The 22,500-nt window shown below is 44.6% G+C and overlaps 1 protein-coding gene across 1 annotated transcript in view; it reads left to right on the forward strand.

The window, feature by feature from the left end:
* The window catches only part of LOC308074743 (microtubule-associated protein 1S-like), a gene marked incomplete at its 5' end in the record, with an annotated part of 23,822 nt that extends 1,487 nt beyond the window's left edge, over positions 1-22,335 (forward strand). Inside the window, 8 exons of the mRNA XM_080414246.1 lie at positions 1,144-1,226; positions 1,965-2,102; positions 2,466-2,976; positions 3,197-3,283; positions 3,737-6,294; positions 6,763-6,919; positions 7,438-7,655; positions 20,947-22,335. Of these exons, the coding sequence (XP_080270372.1) occupies positions 1,144-1,226; positions 1,965-2,102; positions 2,466-2,976; positions 3,197-3,283; positions 3,737-6,294; positions 6,763-6,919; positions 7,438-7,655; positions 20,947-21,102 (3,908 nt within the window). The 3' untranslated portion in view covers positions 21,103-22,335. The remainder of the gene's footprint in view (positions 1-1,143; positions 1,227-1,964; positions 2,103-2,465; positions 2,977-3,196; positions 3,284-3,736; positions 6,295-6,762; positions 6,920-7,437; positions 7,656-20,946) is intronic.
* Between the last annotated feature and the right edge of the window lie 165 nt (positions 22,336-22,500).

Raw genomic sequence — 22,500 nt, forward strand, 5'->3', positions numbered from 1 at the left:
TTTAAGTGGTTAAATATAGGCACGTCTCCATGGTAACCTGCCAGGGTCAAGCTTTAGGGTGCACAAGGAAGGAAAGGAGGAAGGAAGGAAAAGGGGGGAAGTATTCGGTTTATTGTTTAATATGGGTGGACCGTCTGCACAGTGCACAATAGAAACCATGCAGTGCAAGCCCACACTCTCTCACTGTCATCTTTGTCAAAGTGTGTGTTTTTGTGTGCAGCCAAACGCCAGAACCACACAGCAGCTGGGCTGCTGACCAATGCATATTGGCGAATAAATAGGTATACTGTATGTCCTCTTTGACAGAGCATTGCAATAAGGGTGAGTGTACAGTATGTATCTGTATTCAGAAACATTCCCTCTGTTACTGAAAGTGATCACGTCGTCATAAATATATTGTTTGGTATCTTTTTGTAGCCACTAAGTGTAGTTCAGCCAGGACTAGTGGGAAACAAAATGAAAGACTTTGTTTTTCATCTTGGAGTGTAGACAGAAAGAGGGTGAGACAGTGAAAGCTGGCCAAATAAGATGTGAGCCATGTTTTACCAGTGTTAAATGTTGTTGCTAAGAGACAGAGAGAGAGAGAGAAAGAGAGAGAGAGAGAGAGAGAGAGAGAGAGAGAGAGAGAGAGAGAGAGAGAGAGAGAGAGAGAGAGAGAGAGAGAGAGTGAGAATGTTTGTGTCAGTTTCTGATTTTGACTAGATAATGGGCTTTTGCTTTTCAGACATTAATCCAGCTCCCCTCAGATTGAGTTTCTTTCCACATATCCAGTAAAGTTGGCATCTGAACCTCAGACACTGACAGTGAGTCAGCTGTTCTACCCCTTCCTTCCTCTTTTCTGGTTGGAGCGTTAATCAATGGCCCTAGTTCAGTCTGCCGTCTCATTGCCTTACTGGCATTCTGTCTGTCTGTCTGTCTGTCTGTCTGTCTGTCTGTCTGTCTGTCTTTCTCTTTCTGTCTCCCCCTCTCTTCTAGGTTTTCCCTATACTCACCTATTTACCTCCCTATACATTTCTTTTCCATTTCCTTTACTGGCTGAATGTTTTGCTTAGTCTATTCTCCCCTCTCTGGATCTCTCTGGACCTCTAAGATTTCTGTGTTATCCCTTTCTCTGTTGTCCCTGTTTCCCCTCTGCCTTCTCAGGGCATAGGTGTTTGCGTCACAGTAACAAAGTGTTGGACATTCAGGTGCTGATCAGTCCATCTGAGGAACAGGTCCTGTCAGAGGTGAGGGAAGTCTGGTTACTTAAGTTCTGCCTGAATGGTAGGGCAGATGTGCTGCATGACTGGTGCATATCTAAGTAAACAAGACTAGTGGCCCCTAGAGGCTGTGCTGCTCTTTACACCCCATGTGACCAATGTGGTTTGAATCGCATGACTGCCCAAAGTTGCCATCCAGAGCCTCATGCTGTTGCTAGCAGGGATTAAAACAAATATTGTATTGTTCTTTTAAGAGCCTTTGTCCTAGGATGAGACCCAAAAGTTCTCATTCATGTTCCAAGCTGAAAAGGTCTCACTGGTTTAAAGCTGTTTTCCTTTGCTGCTATCAGATCATATAGGCTGTTATACTGTGCCCCCTCTCTGTACTGTATGGTATAATCATTAATATATATTAATTACTATATTTGGTACAGCTACTATTAAGGTGAATGAAAAAAGGAAATCAGGAAAACCTCAGCAACCCTTACAGTTCTGTAGAAAAAATACTTTATTTGGAAACCTCTGACACAAGTTTGTCAGGTGCATTATCATGTTCTTTCCCTCCTGTTTATTATTCCTGCTTTTGCTTTCCATATTTTTGCTTTGACCCCCTCATCCACCCCCATCTGTGAATGAGATGATTATTACACTAGCTATGCAGACAATATGACTTGCAACTGTATCATGACCACCTCTTTCATTTGGTTTTATCAACATGTTTCTTTGTTATTGTCTATCCTACTTCGTTTCTGCTCTACCTTGTAGGTGGGCAGTCTGTTAGCCAGTGAGTCTGGTCACAAGTTGTTGCTCTTGGCTGGCCAGATTGTGGAGGAGAGTGGAGACTTATTGTTACACAGGGGACTATTCTCATCTCACCAGCTGAAACAAATAATCACAGAGCAGGTAAGATAGTGTATTTTCTTTTTTTTTATCTCCCTATTTTTTTATTATATTTTTTTATCTCTTTACATAGGGATACAGTCATATTTGTCATATATTGTCCGGGCTGTGGGACAATAGCTTGTCTTGCACTGTCAGCTATCTGGGAAATTATACCATATTATTGCAAAGTAAATGTAGGCTTATTATATTGTACATTTGCATGATTGTAAATCAGGTTAGATGACAGCATCAGCTAAATATGTAGAAAACATATCCCATTTTCCCAGTTTAAAGGAAAATCTAACTTTGTGCCAAAAAAACAAAAACAAACGATCACTTTCACTGAATCACTGCATCCCTCTCTCTCTCTCTCCCTATGATCAGTTCAGAGATCTAGAGAACGCCGTCTCCTCAATCCCCTCCTCCAAGCTTCATCTCACTCTGAGCTGTCCTAACATCGGCCAGTGGAGGAAGACCCTCCCGGGCAACCAGCCCTCCCGGGGGCCCCTGAACCTTCACATCAACCCTCCAGAGATGCTGCCTGCCATGGATGCCTTGGAGGAGTTCACCTCTCTGGTCTCTGGCTCCCTGTGTTCCGTGTCTCCCTTTGACCTTCTCCCACCTCCAGGCACGGTGGGGTTCCTAAAGCTCTCCCGACCTTGCTGCTACATCTTCCCAGCCGGTCGCGGCGATTGTGCCTTCTTTGCCGTTAATGGGTTCACAGTTCTGCTGGATGGTGGGTCAGACTACCAGGCCTGTTTCTGGAAGCTGGTGCGTCACCTGGACCGGGTTGATGCAATTCTGCTGACCCACATCGGGACAGAGAATCTCCCTGGGGTCAATGCTTTCCTGGAGAGGAAGGTGGCTGAGCTGGAGATAGGCTCTGATGTTAAAGGTAAAAATGATAATGATAATGCTGATAATGACATTGATGGCGAGGAGGTGGGTGATGAAGTGAGGACTTATAGAACTATGACACACAGAGGACTTCCTCTTCTTCTCCTATCCTCACCTGCTGTCCTCTTTCTCTCTCTCTCTCTCTCTCTCTCTCTCTCTCTCTCTCTCTCTCTCTCTCTCTCTCTCTCTCTCTCTCTCTCTGTTTATCTCTCTCATAGATGATTTGTCCAAAAGGCTGATCTCTCCAGAGCTTGGAGTCGTGTTCTTCAATGCCCCCATCAGTCTGCAAGTGGAACAGCAGCCTTGTGAGTAATACAAAACGTACTATAGTATTGCACCATGCACCACTGCTGACGATGGCTATGACTAAGTGGTGTTTTTGGATATGTTTTTGTTATGTCTCATAATAACTGACATAATATAATCCTTTTTAGTCGACCATATGGTAAGAGAAAAGAGAGTGGTTTTTGCTTCCTCAGCATTACCATGATACATTTTTAATAAGTTACTCCCAGTTAATGGAATATTGATTATTTCTATGAGGACCCAAAAACCTTGATGAATGGAAATAGCCTTGTAATGGTGACAACAATAGTGTGTGTGTGTGTGCGTGCGTGCGTTGCGTGCGTGCGTGCGTGCGTGCGTGCGTGCGTGCGTGCGTGCGTGCGTGCGTGCGTGCGTGCGTGTGTGTGTGTACACAGTGTGTTTATATATTAAAAACAATATGGAATTGTAAAGAAGTAATGCTTAATCCGTAGGTACGGACAATGTCCTGAAGAGCAGAGACCAGGCAACCCTGACCTTAAACCTGTTAAAGAAGTTAGAAATCACACCACAACCAATGTTTCGGCCAAAGGGGGTCACCATTGAACCGCTTACCCTGTTCCAGAAGATGGGAGTGGGGCAGCTGGAGCTGTACATCCTGAACCCAAGCCAAAACAGCAAGGAGTATCAAGCACTCATGCAGAACTGGCCCAACACAACCTCCTCGACTTCGCCGTCTCAGACCCAAAGCTTACCTCTCACTGCTCTGGCCTCAGTGTCTGCCCTGCTGGTGTGGCATCCAGCCTGCCCTCAGGAGAAGGTGGTCAGGGTGCTGTTCCCTGGTGTCACACCACAGGAGAAGCTCCTGGAGGGGCTGGAGAAGCTGAGGGGACTGGCCTTTCTCCAGAAGCCCACAGTAACCACAGGGGACATGGAGAAGCTGCGGGAACACAAACAGGCTAGAACAGAGAGTCAGGACAGTGGGAGGTTACTGGGGAAGGAAACAACCTCCAGAGCAGGGAAGGAGAAAGGGGGTAAAGATGAGGGAAAGGAGAGTCTGGTAAAGGAGAAAGGAAAAGTGGTGAATGGTAATGGATTGAGAGAGGATGGGAAGAGAGATGTTGATAAGACCAAAATTAAAGACGGAGTCGGGAAGCAGAAAGCATCAGTTTCTGACAAGAACACAACGAAGAAAGGAGGGAAGGGTGGGAAAAAGGAAGAAGGGACTGCGCCCAAGAGAAAAGAACAAGCAAAAAAGGAAATTCTGTCTTCCAAACCAAAGAATGAAAACAAAGCCAAGCCCAAAAAGGAAGCTAAAAATGACTCTAAAATAGGGGGGAAGAAAACAGGCAAACCATCAGGAAAGGAGATCAAGACCGATACCAATTTAGATGCCAAGAAGGCCAGCGTGAATACTGAACCAAAGCACCACTCTGTGAAACCCGACACAGGAACCACGTCAGAAAAGTTGGATCAAGAAGGGGCTGATGAGCAGCTGCACAAGGAAAAGGAGAACCCCTGTGGCTCCAAAATGTCTACCCCCGAGGATATGACGACTGACTTTCTCAGGCTGAGGGAGGACACTGAAAGAGAAGAGTCACAGCAGAAATTAGACAAAACAGAGGACAAAAACAGTGAATTAGGAAATGGCGGAAACGCTGAGGGTAAGGAGACAGAAACTGCAGTTCCAGAGATATTAGGAGACAGAGCTAAAATAATGCAAGGAGAGAGTGGTGAGAATGAAGGTGAAGGCAACAGATGTGGGACTAGAGACACAGCTGATGGAGGCTTAGTGACAGAGACTGGAACTGCAACTGGAGACCAGCTTGAAACGGGGCACAAGCAGGAAAAGCCCTCCAAAGTGGTAGGCTTTCCGTCTCCTCTGAACCAGGCGCCAAGAAGTGAGTGTTCTGTCCAACTAGACTTGACCCCAACTGAATACACACTCCTGGACGGGGCTTTAAGAAACAGCCCTCCTTCTCGGTCCTCTCCAGAGAACCAGGCCCCTGTCAGCCCAGATGAGGAGACTGTAGAGCCTGTCTCTTCTGATTCAAGACCCAACAGTGCAGGCCACACGCCCTACTGTCTGTCTCCAGACGATGTGTGGTGCAACAGGGATACTCTCAACAGGCTGCAGTCCCAGATTGGTAACTCAGACACCACCAGTGTTCCTGAACCATCCTGCGGGCAGAGTGATGGACAGTCGTCTGAACCCAGAAGTACTTCAGAAGGCCATGTTGTGTCGAATCCCAGAGAGAAGCATTTGAGTTTCCTCTCTCTGGGCTCGTTTAAAGAAGGGGCCCCGGATCCCTCTGCCTCTCTCACTACGACTACCACTACTCACTCCATGGCAGCTGAGGTAAGCTCTCCCCAGTCCACAGAAGTGGATGAGTCCCTGTCCATGTCTTTTGAGCAGGGCCCAACCACTGTGAGCCAGAGAGAGGGGGATGACAGCTCTCACCACTCCCACTCCAATGGCAGCCATTTTGTGGAGTCAGACTTCCGAGTGGGGATGTCTTTACCATTGAAGAAGCCTCCGAGATCTCTGGGGCAGGGCTCAGAGATGTCGCGTCCGCCAGGTCCCAGCAACCTTCATTTTGAATCGGCGGCGGGCCACGACGTGGACCTATGCCTGGTCTCACCCTGCGAGTTTAAACATTTTAAGCCGCCCGACTCGGGTTCAAGCACCAGTGACCCCAAAGCGTTGGGTCAGCACCACCATGGCAACAACAACAACAACCACCACCACAACCACAGGGATACATCTGCAAGTGAATCCATTGTCCTCCTCTGCACAGAGGACTGCCCTTCCACCACAGCAGATGGTGTGTTGGATTCAGACGAGGATGAGTCGTGTAGCGAGCCCACCAACTCCCTCCATGACAACCCTGCCCGCCAGTCTCTTCCCACAGACCCACCTCCAGCTCCCCTCAGGGATGGTCCTCCTCTGCCCCCTCTCCCTGACTCCTGCATGCCCGCCCCCCAGTCTGACCATGAGACACATGGGAAGGGAGTGAAAACTGCTGGCGTGAGAGGGAAAAAACAACCAGGGGTGAGTTAAACTTACAACTGTTGACTTGGAAGAATTATGAGATATTAAAGCAACGATCTATACGTTTTATGTCCTCTCCCAATGGGGAGAGATAATTGCAACTGTAACAGAGGGGATTTGAACCCTGTCTCCCGCTTGGGAAACCAAACATCCACCGCTCATACAGGGGTGGATGTGTCATGGAAGAGTGGTGAGACTACCTCCAACCACTGCAAATGTGCTAGTTAGATTTTATTAACATACTCTTACCAGATTGATTGGTCAAATTGGTTTCACTTATCAAAATAAGTCCCAGATTGCAGCTTTAATAGGATTTATCTAAAAGTAATTAATTACTTGAACTAAGTACTGATAATATAAGGTGTTTTGAAGCAGTGGTTGTCAACTGGGACCCACAATTTGGGTTCAACATGAACTCCAGGCTATTACATTAAATAACATCAACATCCTCTAACGTATCTCTACCAGGTTTTTGAGGCTTCCCAGAAACTAGGCTCAGGTGCAGGGAAAAAACGTACTGTGGGGCAAAGTGGAACCATGAAGGGAGGCAGGGATAACAACTCTGCCAATCGTACACCCCCCTCCAGTCCCCAGACTACATCAAACAAGCCTCCACCTAGCCCCAGTAAGTGTGGTTTGTCAGATGTAGCAATTTATATTGACATTTGTCCGTATCTGAGAATTGATAAGTATACTGTTATGCCTGCATATGCTATAAAAGTATTGCTTGTGTGAAATTAGATCTTCATTTGTCCAAAACTAAAAAGCAATACAAATAATTAATTGAAAGATAGATAAGTTAGATATTCATGACATCATGACAATCTAGTCAAAGTGTATATGGGCTTACAGTATGTAAGTCCACAGCGGAGCATATAAACATTCAAATTAAGTTATTGATTAAGAAAGAAAGAATACACAGTAAAATCCTCAGTGTTAACTTTTATGTTTTTTGTAATTCTAAGTGTATCAAACGAAACCAAACGGACCCATAAGGATCTAAGAATTGAATTAACTGAGGATTTTACTGTGTATATACATAATATGAAAATCTTTGCACTTAATAGCAGCATTATACTAGTGTTTTGCTATAATGTGAAAAGACATTGTCTTGTGAACAACCTCTTCTTTCTCTGCTGCCAGTCTCCAAGTGTAGTTCGGTGGGTGAGAGCAGTGTGTATGTGGACCTGGCCTACATTCCCTCTGGAGCCTCCTCCTCCACCGTTGATGTGGAGTTCTTTAGACATGTTCGCTCCTCCTGTTACATCATCAGCGGAGAGGGTCCAGAGAGAGAAGAGCTTATGAGACATACACTGGATGCACTTCTGGATGCGAAGTCATCGTGGTCTGACTCTGTTCAGGTAGAAAAATACAAAGATCTTCTAACAAAATAACACATAGTAAAATCCTCAGTATTAAGTTAACTCAGAGAGTGTACAAAAGTAATCAAATGGACCTATACGTCGGTCCATTTGGTTACATTTGTACATTCTCTGATTTACAAAATGGATCTATGGATTTGACTGTGCCTGCTGTCTTGGATTTTTACTGTAAACACTTATAGCTGACACTCATCATCACCACAGTCTATTGTTAAAATCAGAGCAAGTGTGAACAAGGCCGTAATTGTATCACATTTGACTTGCAATTATCTTGAGGTATTGCACACTCTATTTGTCCTTTAATAAATAATTCAATATCAAACTCACAACAATAAAATATCAATGCACAGTAAAGTGCTGGGTGCGTAATTATTGTGAGTTTCAGTCTGAATATTGTTTAGTTTGTCGACTACGCCACTTTTTTTATAGAGGAGAGTCCCCTTTAAATACACCTTTACTTCTACAGGCTTTCACAGGTTCGAGTTACTGGTAAGTTTCAATACTTTGGTTTTTGAGAACACACACACTTTAGAAAATTCCCCTGAGAAACTGGACACGGATGCAAAATGTATCAAAAAGGTAAGTATATTTATTGGTCCCTAATACAGTGGCTTCTGTGCCTTAAAAACAATCAAAATAACACTATACTAATAAAACCTAACTAAAACACAACAAAGTAATTTACACAACAACTATAAAATGAATTATAAAGTTGTGCAAATTACGCAGGGCTTGTGTTACACACTTGGTTAGGAATGATCATTTTCCAGTGTGCAGGGATTTAAAGGTGATTTATTTCTCTCTGTAAACATACAGACAAAGGCACATTAGAGCAACACTTCCACTCGTTGCAAACTCTGGTCCTAATCTGAACACAGTATAATATCACAATATCAAAATCAATAAGGTGCATCTTCTTATTGGCATAAAATAGCCATCATACTCTCACTTGTAAACAGTATACAGAAATCACAAAGTGACTTTCTTTCTTGTGTCAAAATAATCACAATTATCAAATGCATCAAATGTCACATTAACAACAGTATAACGTTTTTACCCTTGTAAACAAAATAGATCATCTTAGCATAACTCTCACATTACAAAAATAATACTTGTGTTCCCCAAAACGAAATATATTAGCTGCATTACATTACTCTGGTTGCTAGAACCATAATGAAAACGTTTTACACAATACACCATTCACATCTCATTCATTCCAGGCTACAGATGAGCTTCTTAGCCCAACTACAGGTCACAGTAGGTATACTAACAGGTAAGCATTTCTAATGACATCTAATGTGCATTCCACACACACATTTGCTTCACAGATACTCCTCTCTGTTGATACCTTCATTTAACATGTTCACTATCACTTTTATACACTTTATCTCATCATTTCTCACCTGTAAACATACAGACAAAGGCACATTAGAGCAACACTTCCACTCGTTGCAAACTCTGGTCCTAATCTGAACACAGGACCCCTGCTGTCCAACATGTGCCTTGCACAGTGAGTGTTTAGCTGCCCAAAGATTGCCCGTCCCAAATGCAATACCCAGAATGATAAACTGCTTCACAGCTTTAGTAAATGTATCTTATGTGCCACGCTTCAACCACAGTTCACAGAATAATGTAAACAACATCCTAATGAAATACAATAATGTATCAAATGGAATAAATGGAATAATATGGGGTTATGCCTGTTTTAGTAAATAATATAATAATCATGCATCTCAATTCCCAATATAATCATGTATCTCACACTCTCCCCTCCAAAACAAATGTCGTCCCGACATTCTGCATGTCCCAGAACACTCATGTCTTCAACAGGTGAGTAACAGTCACAGATAGGAGTCAGTGTTCATCTTCAAGGATACAGTTCTGCGCAAAGTCAGTAGTTCAACATCACATGTATCTCCCAATTCCATGTAATGAGTCCATAGCTGATATCATCGTGCACTATGAATATCTGCTATTGTTCTCCGCCCAGTAGCGGGAAATGTGTATCCCCACTGAAAGGTTATTACCTCTTTCCTGTGCTATCACTCAATATTAGTGACCAACATTTTATGTTCTATTACCATGTACTCAATACATATAGTAAATGTCACTGATCTTACGTGTCTGGCACATTTCAAATCAAAACAAAACAAATGGATTACACACACTGAACACTTAGTTTAACTCGTGTTCTTGCTGAAAATTAAGTAAAATTGTAAACAAACTGCTAGACTGGACTATAATCTGAATTTCACTTGTGTCTAGGAGTGATGCTGGGCTGTCCCAGTGAGTCATAGGTGAGTGTCTTAGTGGGGTGTCTGTTTCTGTAAGGATACTTTCTGGTAGCAGCAGACGATGGCTCGGCGTAGTTGTGGTCATCTGCTCCACCCGACTCTCCAGCCTCTGGTTCTGCTGACTCTGCATCCTCCCCCCCTGGTTCCACTCCCTCCGGTTCATCACGGTCGGCCTCCGGCTCCAACCCGTCATCCTCCTCCACGTCCTGTCGTTGGTCTCCCTCATCTGGATCAGGCTCTGGATCTGCTGTCATCGGCTGTGGCATGAACTCCTCCGCTTCCACTCTCAACTCGATGCTTGACTGGCCATATCTTTCTGCTGATGGAGCGCTGATGAATCTCCAGTTATCTTCCTCATCCTCAGAGCTGCTTTGCTGATCTTGTGGCTGTGACTTCTCTTGGCATCTGTCTCTGTGCTTGTTTTTGAACTTGCTCTTTGCTTTTTTTGGTGTCTCATGTTGGCTTTGCTCGACTGGGAGAAAGTCACAAGGCAGCAGTAGGTTTCTGTGGAGGACTCTTGTTCGGCCTGAGCCTCTCTCTGGCCTCACCTCGTAGACCGGACTGTCTTGGTGCTTTCTAGCTGTCACTACATGGACCTGGTCCTCCCAGAAGGATCTCAGCTTCCCTGGACCGCCTCTCTCAGAGAGGTTGCGTATGAGGACTCTGCATCCTGGATATAACTCTGCTCCATGGCTCTTCTTGTTATAATGCTCCTGTGCTCTGTCTCTCTCTCCTTGTGCTGTCTCTGAAGCCAGGCGATATGCCTCTTCCATGCGTTTTCTCCACTTGGTGGCATACTCGCTGTGTGATGCACTCTGGTCACTTGGCTTGAGACCAAACATAATGTCCACAGGGAGCCTTGGGTTTCTGCCAAACAGGAGATAATACGGTGCATAACCAGTAGCTTCACTGCGCGTACAGTTATATGCATGAACGACCTTCGCCAGGGAGCTCTTCCAGTCAGCTTTTGCATCTTCTGTCAGGTTTCGCAGCATGGAGAGCAATGTTCTGTTAAATCGCTCCACCTGACCATTCCCTTGCGGGTGATACGGTGTGGTGCGTGAGCCTTGGATACCACAGTATGCTTCCATGTTGGCAAACAGCTTGTTCTGGAACTCCTTTCCCTGGTCGTGGTGTAATTTGGCCATAAAACCATACTTGAGCACAAAGTCACCGAAAATCTTCTCAGCAGCTGTCTTTGCTGATTTGTTGGTACAGGCATATGCTTGAGCAAAGCGAGTATAGTGGTCCATGACCACTAAAATGTACTCGTATCCTCCTTTGCATGTCTCAAGATGGAGATAGTCTATTGACACCATTTCAAAAGGATACGTAGTAACTATACTCTTCAGCGGTGCTCTGGTTTGCCTAATGGGTCGCTTACTCTTTATGCAGCTGCAGACCTTGGTGATGTAATGCTCAATGTCTCGTTGCATGTGCGGCCAGTAGAAGCGGTTGCGGACCAGATGCAGGGTCCGTTCAACACCAAGGTGCCCCATTTCTTCATGCAGCTCTCTGTATATCAGTGGGTAGAACTTACTGGGTAGCACTAGCTGAGATCGCGTGGCTGTTTTTCTGAACAGGATGCCATCTTCATCCATGTAGAGTCTGCTCTTCTCCCTCATTAGTGCTGCCACGTCGTCCTGATGTTCTTGCCGCTTTACACTTGGCCACTGTTTTGTCATGACACATTCTCTTACTTTTTTTATGACTGGGTCTTCCTCTTGTGCCTTTTTCATCTCTCTGTGGGAGATCTCTGTCACCGGAGATGGCACTTGATCCTCTTCCTCTGCACACGCTGTGGCGATAGTGAGTGGGCACATCCATGGTTGTTGCTCTTGGACCTGTATTGATACTGCATGTGTGACACTGCTTATCACTTCAGGCTGCACCTCCTGTGAGCACTCTTGCATGTACTTATCCATGTCTAGTGGCATTCTTGACAGGCCATCTGCATCTCCGTTGAGCTTTCCTGGACGATAGCGAATGCAGAAATTGAAGTCGGCCAGCTCGGCCACCCAGCGATGTGTCGTTGCATTCAGCTTGGCTGTTGTCAGGACATACGTCAACGGATTGTTATCTGTGTAGACGTCAAAAGATGGTGCATAATAGAGATATTCTCTAAACCGTTCACATATTGCCCATTTCATGGCCAAGAATTCAAGCTTTCCTGAGTGGAGATGGTAATTCTTCTCAGGCTCTGTCAGGGTTCTTGAGCCATATGCAATGACAACAAGCTTGCCTTTCTGTCTCTGGTACAGTACAGCACCCAGTCCTTCTTGTGACGCATCACAGTGCATTACGAATGGGTCTTCGAACTGTGGGTAGCCCATGATAGGTGGATGTAAGAGGAACTCTATCAGTCTACACAGGACCTCTTGGTGCTCTGCTGTCCAGGTGATGGACTTACTGGATGGTGCCTGGTCTGATTTCATCCGTCCTCCTTTCTTGCTCTTTACTTTCGCCATGGGCTTTCCTTCTGGTGTTCTCACAACCACTAGCAGGCTATACAGCGGCTTGGCAATGCGGGAGAAGTTGGGAATGTACTGCCTGTAGTAGGATAAGAATCCCAGTAGTTTTCTTAGGTCTCCCACCGTTGCAGGTGTCCTCTCCTTCAGAGCTTGCACTGGTGCTAACTCAGTAGGGTCCATTGTCCAGCCTTCTTTTGACACAATCTTGCCTAGATACCTCACGCTGTCTTTGAACACTTCGCACTTCCGTGGCGTCAGCTTGACTCTATGTTGCTGATAGCGCTGTAAGACTGCCCTCAGAGCTTGTAGGTGGTCATCGAAGGTGCGACTGTGCACAAGATTGTCGTCGAGGTACGGCTGACATGACTCATCCCTGAGTCCCACCAGGCATTCTTCCATGCTCCGTTGGAATTCTGCTGGGGCTGAGGACAGTCCAAAGGGGATCCGCACCCATTCATATAAACCCCAGGGTGTAATAAAAGCTGTGAGTGGTTGACTGCTCTCGTCTAGGTAGCCCTGGTGGTATGCCTTCCCCTGATCGAGGACAGAAAACCACGCACTTCCAGTTAAGCTATTCAGCATGTCTTGCACACGAGGGATGGGGTGGCGGTCAGGGATGGACTTCCGGTTCAGCTCCCGATAATCACAGCATAGACGGAGGCTGCCATCCTTCTTACGCACACAGACGATGGGCGAGGAGTATGGAGATCTAGATTTCTTTATCCATCCTCTGTTCAACAAGTCCTCTAGATACTCCTTGACTTCTTTGTGTAATGGCTTGGGCACTGATGTGTAGGTGCGCTTGACAGGGGTGGTGTCGTTCAGTCTGATTTTGAGTTTGAGGGAGGGGATGCTCCCCACGTCACCATCATTACTGGAAAACGCACTGCTCTCCTCTCTCAGCAGTTGTTTCACCATCCTCTGCTTCTCTGGTGACAGGTGGTCGACGGACACCGGGGGGTCCCACCTGCCTCCATCTTGGTACGCCACAGCCACTTCACCTCTCTTCTCGTCTGTCTGTGTCAGCGTAGTCTTTTCCATCAGCACATCCCCTGAACTTTGTTTCACCTCGACTGGTCTCGCATCTGCAGGATATACGGCTTTGATCCTCTGTACCTGGCCCAACACTGTGCGGGGGTTGAGAGTGATGTCATAACAGGTGTCGTTTGTCACTGGGATGGTGACTCGGGACCATGCTCCTCTCTGCAGACTGATGACGGTTTCGGTGATGTTCAGACCATCTGGCCATTTTGAACTCACATCAGGCTCGAATACTACTTCCTGTTTAGTGGAAAGGGGGCTTGTTCGCACACAGCACTTGACTTCCTTTGTCTTGCCAGCTGGTATGACTGCATGATGTCGTCCGACTCTGACCACTCCTTCTTTAGTGTCTATGTCACTGGTTTGGAGTAGCTGTGTCAGCACTTCTATTCTGTTACAGTCAAAGGAGAAAGATTCACTCAGCACCTTGGTGGTGACATCAGGCTGTTTCTCCATTCCACACTTTACTAGCTCTTCGATCACATTGTAGCCAATTATTGGCTCTGCTGGTACTCTTGGGTCACGGGCAATGAGCACAGGTACAAGAAGTTCTGGGTTTAAGGTGTCACCTGATTTCAGCTGGAACTTCACTTCCACCCAGCCTGCGAAAGGTATGGCTGTGTGGTTCACTGCCTTTCCCAGCACTGTGCCTGATTCTAGGAGTTCTTCTATGCTGCGTACTGTCGTGTGTGGTAGGTGATTTCTTCTCCATTTCTCACTTATCATGCTCACCTGTGACCCGGTGTCCCAAATGGCTTGTGTTGTCACTCCATTAAAAGAACATTCAACCATACACTTCTTCCCAATGAGGCTCAGCAACTTTGAATGGCGCTGTGTGGAAAGGTGACTCACATAGGTGGCGCCCTCCTCTTCTGCTGACCCCCATGGTTCTGGCTCAGATGACTCCATCTTCTCTAGCTGTCTGATTCGTTCACACAGTAGCTTTTGCACATCTTCACTCTGTTCATTTTGGCTTGGGGAGGGTGCACTTAGTGGCATGACAGTGTGGCCTGAGATGGCTGCCTCATCAGGGTTGCCCGGTGGCCTCTGTGGACCTCTGCAGCCCCTCGAGATGTGCCCTGATTTGCCACACTTGAAACAGTGTTCACATTGATCACCCACCCCATTGTCTTGACAGGCTTTACATCCTCTTCTTGTATTCCATCTAGGTGCACGGGGACCCACTGGTGAGTTGTGCATGCTTTTTCTCATTTCCTCCACTTCTTGTTTTAGTTGTTTAACCACTTCATACAGCTCAGTGTCCCGTTGACTCGTTGCTGCTGCCACTTGACGCCCCTTGGTCTTCTTTGCTGCAGCTGCGTGATCTTGGACCTCTGGCCGAGCATCTTCGCCGCCATGACTCTGCTGATGAATTCCCAATTCTGTCTGCATCTCATGCACTCTTGTTATTTTACTGCTTATATTCTTTTTCAGCTTATTCTGTCGTTCCAAATCAGCACTGGCCGCTTCATTCATCTTTTCAAGGAGGATTTCGTCGGTGACTGTCAGATCATCAAGGAAAGTCTTTAGTTGAAACTTGATATTGTCACTGACGAGCCCTGTGCTGACAGACCTCAGGAATCGGCGGTGTATGAGATCTGGGCTGTATAGTTCATCTGTTCCTGGTTCCTTAGCAGCAAGCAGTAGTCTTTCTTTTAATTCCATTGCCCTGAAGAGGAAGTTTTGTGGGGATTCACGGCTGTCCTGTGTGATATTCACCAGCCGGTGGTACAGGTCAGTGGAACTCTCCTCCTTGAAGTGTCCCTTGAGTATTGTTTTGAGTTGGGGGAGAGTGAGGTCACTTTTAATTTCCAGCATGTCTCTGATGCTGAGGCCTGGGCTGATGGCTTTTACTACGGCTTCAGTAATTTCATCTTCACTGTGTCCCTTGTTCAGGCCCATATCAATTTGATGCATCAGGTTTGTGAATGAGAGCTTTTCTTTTTGACCCCTCTCCCCAATCTGTCCATGAATCCTGAATTCTCTCCGTATTGTCACTTCAGGCAGCCTGTTTAGTGGTGGCTGCTGCCTCACATCTTGCTGAGCTGTAGGCCGACTTGTTTTGTTTTTCCCTACTTTGTCACTCAGGCGTTTTATTTCTTCACTGAGGACTTGTGTAGATGACTGAAAAGTCAACTGAAGGCCTGCATATTCCTTTTGGAGACTGGCAAGTTCAACAGCTTCTGTGTCCGTATCTGATAGATGTCCTTGCTTCAGCTCCTCTATTTGTTTTAGCAGCTTATTTATATGAAATTCTGCAACATCTGACTCTTCTTTTTCAATTACAGTCTCAATAGATTCGTTGATAAGGCGGAGTAACACGTGCCTCTTCGTTTGCTTTTCAGCTGACACTTTAACTTCAATGCACACTTTCTTTAATTGCTCCACACTCAGGTCTAGTAGCTTCTCACCCAACTGGTCTTGCAATTCTTCCAGTGCCATTTTCTCATTAGTGTCCACTGTCCAGTCTCATCCACGTTGAGGCACTTCTCCGGTCCTGGGGCTGGTTCGCCAAGTTTTGTTACACACTTGGTTAGGAATGATCATTTTCCAGTGTGCAGGGATTTAAAGGTGATTTATTTCTCTCTGTAAACATACAGACAAAGGCACATTAGAGCAACACTTCCACTCGTTGCAAACTCTGGTCCTAATCTGAACACAGTATAATATCACAATATCAAAATCAATAAGGTGCATCTTCTTATTGGCATAAAATAGCCATCATACTCTCACTTGTAAACAGTATACAGAAATCACAAAGTGACTTTCTTTCTTGTGTCAAAATAATCACAATTATCAAATGCATCAAATGTCACATTAACAACAGTATAACGTTTTTACCCTTGTAAACAAAATAGATCATCTTAGCATAACTCTCACATTACAAAAATAATACTTGTGTTCCCCAAAACGAAATATATTAGCTGCATTACATTACTCTGGTTGCTAGAACCATAATGAAAACGTTTTACACAATACACCATTCACATTTCATTCATTCCAGGCTACAGATGAGCTTCTTAGCCCAACTACAGGTCACAGTAGGTATACTAACAGGTAAGCATTTCTAATGACATCTAGGGCTCTATTCACAGGCCAAAAATTCCCCGTTAAATCGGGATAATGGACCTGCGCCGCCCCAATAGGTTATTCTAGCACCTGCTCTACCCGTCACCATTATGCCGACGCCGTTATTTGCGCGTGGAGGTGTGTCCGTGGGCGTGTTGTTGCTATATCCCCCACATTGCAATTCTACAGACACACATGGGTACGGCTTGGGGACGGGGGATAGTGGATTCTAGAAGCACCCGCTGGTTTATAAAATCACCCGTCAAGTGCACACAGACACTACAATGGCTTTGTGCGTTGGACCATGAGCCGTGTTGCCAGCCTTGGAGAGAAATAAGCAACCGCAGTCGCAGGTCTATGAAAACAAAAAGAAGCAACTCTAAGGCCACATGAGCACTTCAAACTACTAACTAGAGCTTTCATATCCCCTAAATATTTCAGCCCGGCTCGACTAATAATTGACAAATTAGACCCAGCCCAGCCCATCAGTCATTTTTCTAAAGAAGCCTTATTTCTCATTAAATCTTGGTAATATATGAATGATCTGTGTGTGAAATGCGCTCTTTCTTTATACAAACCCATGCTCGCTCACTCTACCGCAAATGCCTCTCTCTCTTTGTACAACCCCATGCTCACTCTACCGCAAATGTGCTCTCTCTCTTCATATAAACCGATGCTCACTCTACCGCATATGCGCTCTCTCTCTTCATATAAACCGATGCTCACTCTACCGCAAATGCGCTATCTCTCTTCATACAAACCCATGGTCACTCTACCACAAACGCCACCACCACTCCCAGCGGGGTCATTTTGATTCTATGACGGCTGCCGTCTAGTTATCATCAGTGCCAGTGTTGTGAGGAAAAACAACTAACAAGCAACCAGGTCTAGGAAAACCAGCCCAAAAGAAGCGAGTCAAGCGACTATGGGCCACATGAGCACTCTAACATATACATCAGCTATTTGAAAATAGCAGATCTACAAGCTCACAACGCCTCCCATGCAAACGCTACGTTCATGACCCCCCAAAATAACCATATTTGAACTGGGGACCCCCCCATTTTGTTTGACTCGGTTCCACAGATAAATATTGTGAAAATAGCAGATCTACAAGCTCGCCAGGCGTTGGGTGCTCCATTGTGGTCTCGACCCACAGGTTGAGAACCACTGCATTAAAAGCTCCAAGCAAGTTACATGTCTAGTAGGCTATGTTGTTGACCACGTAATGTAATGTTTTTGGTTTAGTGATAGGCTACTCCGTGGCGCGCGCGCGCCTCATTGTGCTGTCCAAAATAACAGATCTGTAGCTGTCGACACGACATGATGCAGCGCCGTTGATAGCTTGTATGTCTGTTATTTTGGGTAGGTATAGGCGACGCACATACGCATCGCAGCAATGTGTCTGGATTTGAGAGGCTTTGATTGATGTAAACTTAAAGTTTAGCTCTGTTCGGGATTACTGAACAAAGGTGGATGATGAAAGATAACGGGGACAATATGGATGTAAGTTAACTTTAATTAACTGCGTCACTTCAGAGGAAACTATGGAGCAACTTCAGAGATGTTTACACACCCCTGGAATCCATTAGAACGGTGGAAATAGAACGATAACAGCCAACGTGAGTACATACTGTAGGCTATAGACCTTTCCTAAAACTGTCCAATTTATTATACCCATGTGCTACTGTTTGTCTGTGTACCACGTAGGAGCGTTGTCGCAACATGATGTAATTAATTATTTGGGAGCAGCCAGTGTGTACCAATAGTATACATATTTTAAATGGCTTTCATATACTATTCCGGATCTGACTAATATGACAAGCTTATTGTGAACACAATAGGCTACAAATTAATATAAAAATGTATTTGGATAAAATAAAAAAAAAGAAGGAAAACAAGCCCAATGTGGCTTATAATAATCAGACCAGGCAACAGTGCAGACAGGTAGATAGGCTAGAGCATATATTGGATCGGGATGACGGCTAGCGCAGTCTTCTCTTAAAGGCAATGGCTTCTGGCACGGTGATTGGTTTTATCATTGTAACGCCCAAACCACACCTATGCATAATGTAACGGGTAGCTCAGGTGTTTGGCGGGTCACGGGGGTGCCATAGAATACCGAATTTTGCGGGGAAACGCCTCTTGCCTAGTCCTTCATCCCTAATTAGTGGTTTGTTCAAATCTGGCTCTGAATAGAGCCCCTAATGTGCATTCCACACACACATTTGCTTCACAGATACTCCTCTCTGTTGATACCTTCATTTAACATGTTCACTATCACTTTTATACACTTTATCTCATCATTTCTCACCTGTAAACATACAGACAAAGGCACATTAGAGCAACACTTCCACTCGTTGCAAACTCTGGTCCTAATCTGAACACAGGACCCCTGCTGTCCAACATGTGCCTTGCACAGTGAGTGTTTAGCTGCCCAAAGATTGCCCGTCCCAAATGCAATACCCAGAATGATAAACTGCTTCACAGCTTTAGTAAATGTATCTTATGTGCCACGCTTCAACCACAGTTCACAGAATAATGTAAACAACATCCTAATGAAATACAATAATGTATCAAATGGAATAAATGGAATAATATGGGGTTATGCCTGTTTTAGTAAATAATATAATAATCATGCATCTCAATTCCCAATATAATCATGTATCTCACACTTGGTCAACAGGTTTGTAATTAGCAGGGGTTTCTGTGCAACAATACTTCATAAGAAAAGTGCTGTGCCAATAAAGTGCTTTGAGATACTCAACACGTTTCGTTTCAGGGGGAAATGCTGCATGTCCATATATGGGGGTAAGTAGGAAGAGGGTTTATGCCAGTCGTCTTTGTCTTCTTTTCTTCTTCTCTCCTTCTGCAATGATAGAAACTATGACCAGTTCACTGTGCATTGGTAAAGTACATGCGCGTTTTCACAGTTGGTGGTTTATACAAGGATGAACGTTGCATGGATCGGTACTTACTGACAGGCCAGGCTTTTACACCTGGCGCTGAGTAGGTTGCGTATGCAACGTTTATCACCACTCTCCGTCTCAGCGCTCCTTTTATGGTCTGGTCTCGGTTCGTATGGTCCTCTGTTTATGGTCTGGTCTCGCTCTCTCTTCCTCCCCTTCGGTTCGATCGTTCCTCCCTCTTGGCTCATAAATAGGTACACCTCGGCTTCCAACTGCTTGGTGGCTGGTGTAACTCGCTCAAGTTCCCTCACTTTATTCCGGGGCTCTCATACAACCTCCTCCTCTGCTACCTCTCTCCGTCTGACCCTCCTTCTCTCTGGGCTCTGCTTCTCCTTTCAACTGTCCCGCCTCCTCTTTTATACCTGTCAAAACCACACCTCTCTCTTCCTTCATTTGTCCGTGGTGACATAATGTCTGGGGACATTGGCCATGACCGTGGCCTTGGGCGGGACCTCGTGACCACCTCTCTGCCACTGAATGTCTCTCAATGAGTGAACCAAGGGACCGGGGGAAAACAATTGTAACTCAATACAGTGCAAAACGGTTGTACAAAAATAATAAGATGGTGGTTAAATGAGCAAATAATTATACATTAAGCACCAATAAAAACCTTTACAAAAGTTTTAAGAAACCCCCGTTTCACCTTTGTCACACAAGTCTAATATTAAAGTCAGCATACATTCTTAGCTTCTCAATATTACTAGCAATACTACTCCTCTCAGCCATTATCCCTTTTCTTCCGTGTTGCAACTGCTAAGGCAACAAGACGAACGATGTACAAAAAAGAATTTCACCCACTTTTTTACCTTGTAAACCTGTGATGTGACAATAAAACTGATTCTGATTCTGATTCTGAAGACAGGCGTGGCTTCCGGGAGGATCGTCATGTGGTCAGTCTATGACATCAGTCGTGTATGACTATCTATGATGTATTAGAGATGTATATAGACTCCGTATTTGGACATGGTTTCAGCACATTTCGACAAACACTGACTGACTTCCTTTATAAAAATGAAAGTAAAATCTACGTATATATATTTTTAAATGCTGTGTTTCCCTCTCAAGAAATTTGGCACTGATAGGTCCAGCGGTTTGCCAGATTAGCCCCGTAAACACAAGCACGCACGCATGCGCTTGCGCGTACACACACAAACACACACACACACACACACACACACACACACACACACACACACACACACACACACACACACACACACACACACACACACACAAAACTAGGCTGTTCTCAAGCACACCTTAAAATGTTATCCTGTAAAATAAACAAATATATTCTCTCAAGGTGACTAGTAACTTCAGGCGTAACTAATGATGTCTATTATATTAATACTAGCATTTATTTTAGAACAGCAAACATTGAAATCGCTAAGTAAAAGAAAATCATCCATCCTTCACTTTGTCTCTGTAGGTAACGGTGATCCCTACATTTGAGTCGCCGTCGATGCAGGGGTGGTACCAGCAGACCCTGGACAAGCAGAGGGAGCTCAACATCACTGTCCTGGGCTCTAACAGCACAGTGGCCATGCAGGACGAGACCTTCCCTGCTTGCAAAATAGAGTTCTGAGTTAAGACAGTGAAATGGAGGAAAGGGCTGCAGGTAGAACACTTATGGTAGAGGTGTGTGTGTGTGTCAGAGAGATACAGTAAGAGAGTAATAGAATGCCAGTAAGAAGCAGTCAGATCAGAAGAGAAAAAAGGTGAATATGAAAGAATGAGCAAGCAGCTGAGCAAGAGAGAGAGGTGGTAGGGTGGGTTTGTGAGGAGAGAAACGTAAGACTGAGTGCACACTAAAATCCTGAGCATTAATTTAACTGTGAAAGGGTCCATTTGTAGACTTTCAGAGTGAAATCAACGGTACGGATTTTATGGTGTTCATGCACATTGGAACACAGGATTAGGACTGAATACCTGAAACATGTGCACTCTATCCTTTTCCTTTCCTCCAGTCTGGGCTGATAACACTCTGTCAGACAAGGACAATGACTACACATCCCAGTGAGGATTATTGCATGAAATATTTGACCCATGACCCTGTGCAAAGCGGGAGAGGAGAACACAATGGATGCAAGAGACGCATGAGGACAGGGATTCTCCAATTTTAAGCCCATGTCAGTGATTCATCGATATACTTAAAGTACTACACACGTCACACACACATACTACGCAGTAAAATCCTTAACTCTGATAGTGTACAAATGTAATGGTTACATCTGTACACTCTCTGAGTTACAAATGGATAAATTAACACTGAGGATGTGGGATTTTCATTCAATATTGTTTGTGACAGAATCGTGATAGCAAAGGTCTGTGCCATGGTCTCTGGTCTTCAGTTGTTTGATTAATGACCATGAGAACTTTGTTGAGTAAACTGAGACACACTAAACCACTTAAACCCCAGCATCCGTATTCTGGGGAAACTTCCACCGAAAATAGCGGATCGCCAATCGCATTGTGAGCTTGACGATCGGCTATTTTCATCGAAGATATTTAATGTAGAGTGAAAACAGAAAGGTTACTAGTATAGAGCCCTGAGGGACACTTTGGGGTTTAAGTGGTTAAGGAATATACAGTAGTACCCGTCAATTTTTACTGTCTACGTGATTATCGGAATCTGAATGTGCAATGTTGAATCTGAATGTGCAATGTTTAATCAATCAAATGTCTTGGAACAACGTCAGTTTACATTAAACATCATTACAATATGATTATGGCAAGAAGATAACTGTGATCCGTTACAGCTCTTTTAAATTAGTAGCCAAAAAATACAGGTATATAATCAAATGACAAGAATACCCAAATACTTACTACATTAAAAAAGTATAGTATAACAGTATAGTATAACATATATTTGTGATATTAAACACATGGACATCATTTTATTATTTATAATTATTTATTATTATTTATTATTTTATTATATATTATTGTTAATAATGGTACAAAGAAAATCGAAGAAAATAAA

Source organism: Gymnoscopelus braueri (assembly GCF_963280865.1).
Source record: "Gymnoscopelus braueri genome assembly, chromosome: 19".
Classification (NCBI taxonomy): Eukaryota; Metazoa; Chordata; class Actinopteri; order Myctophiformes; family Myctophidae; genus Gymnoscopelus; species Gymnoscopelus braueri.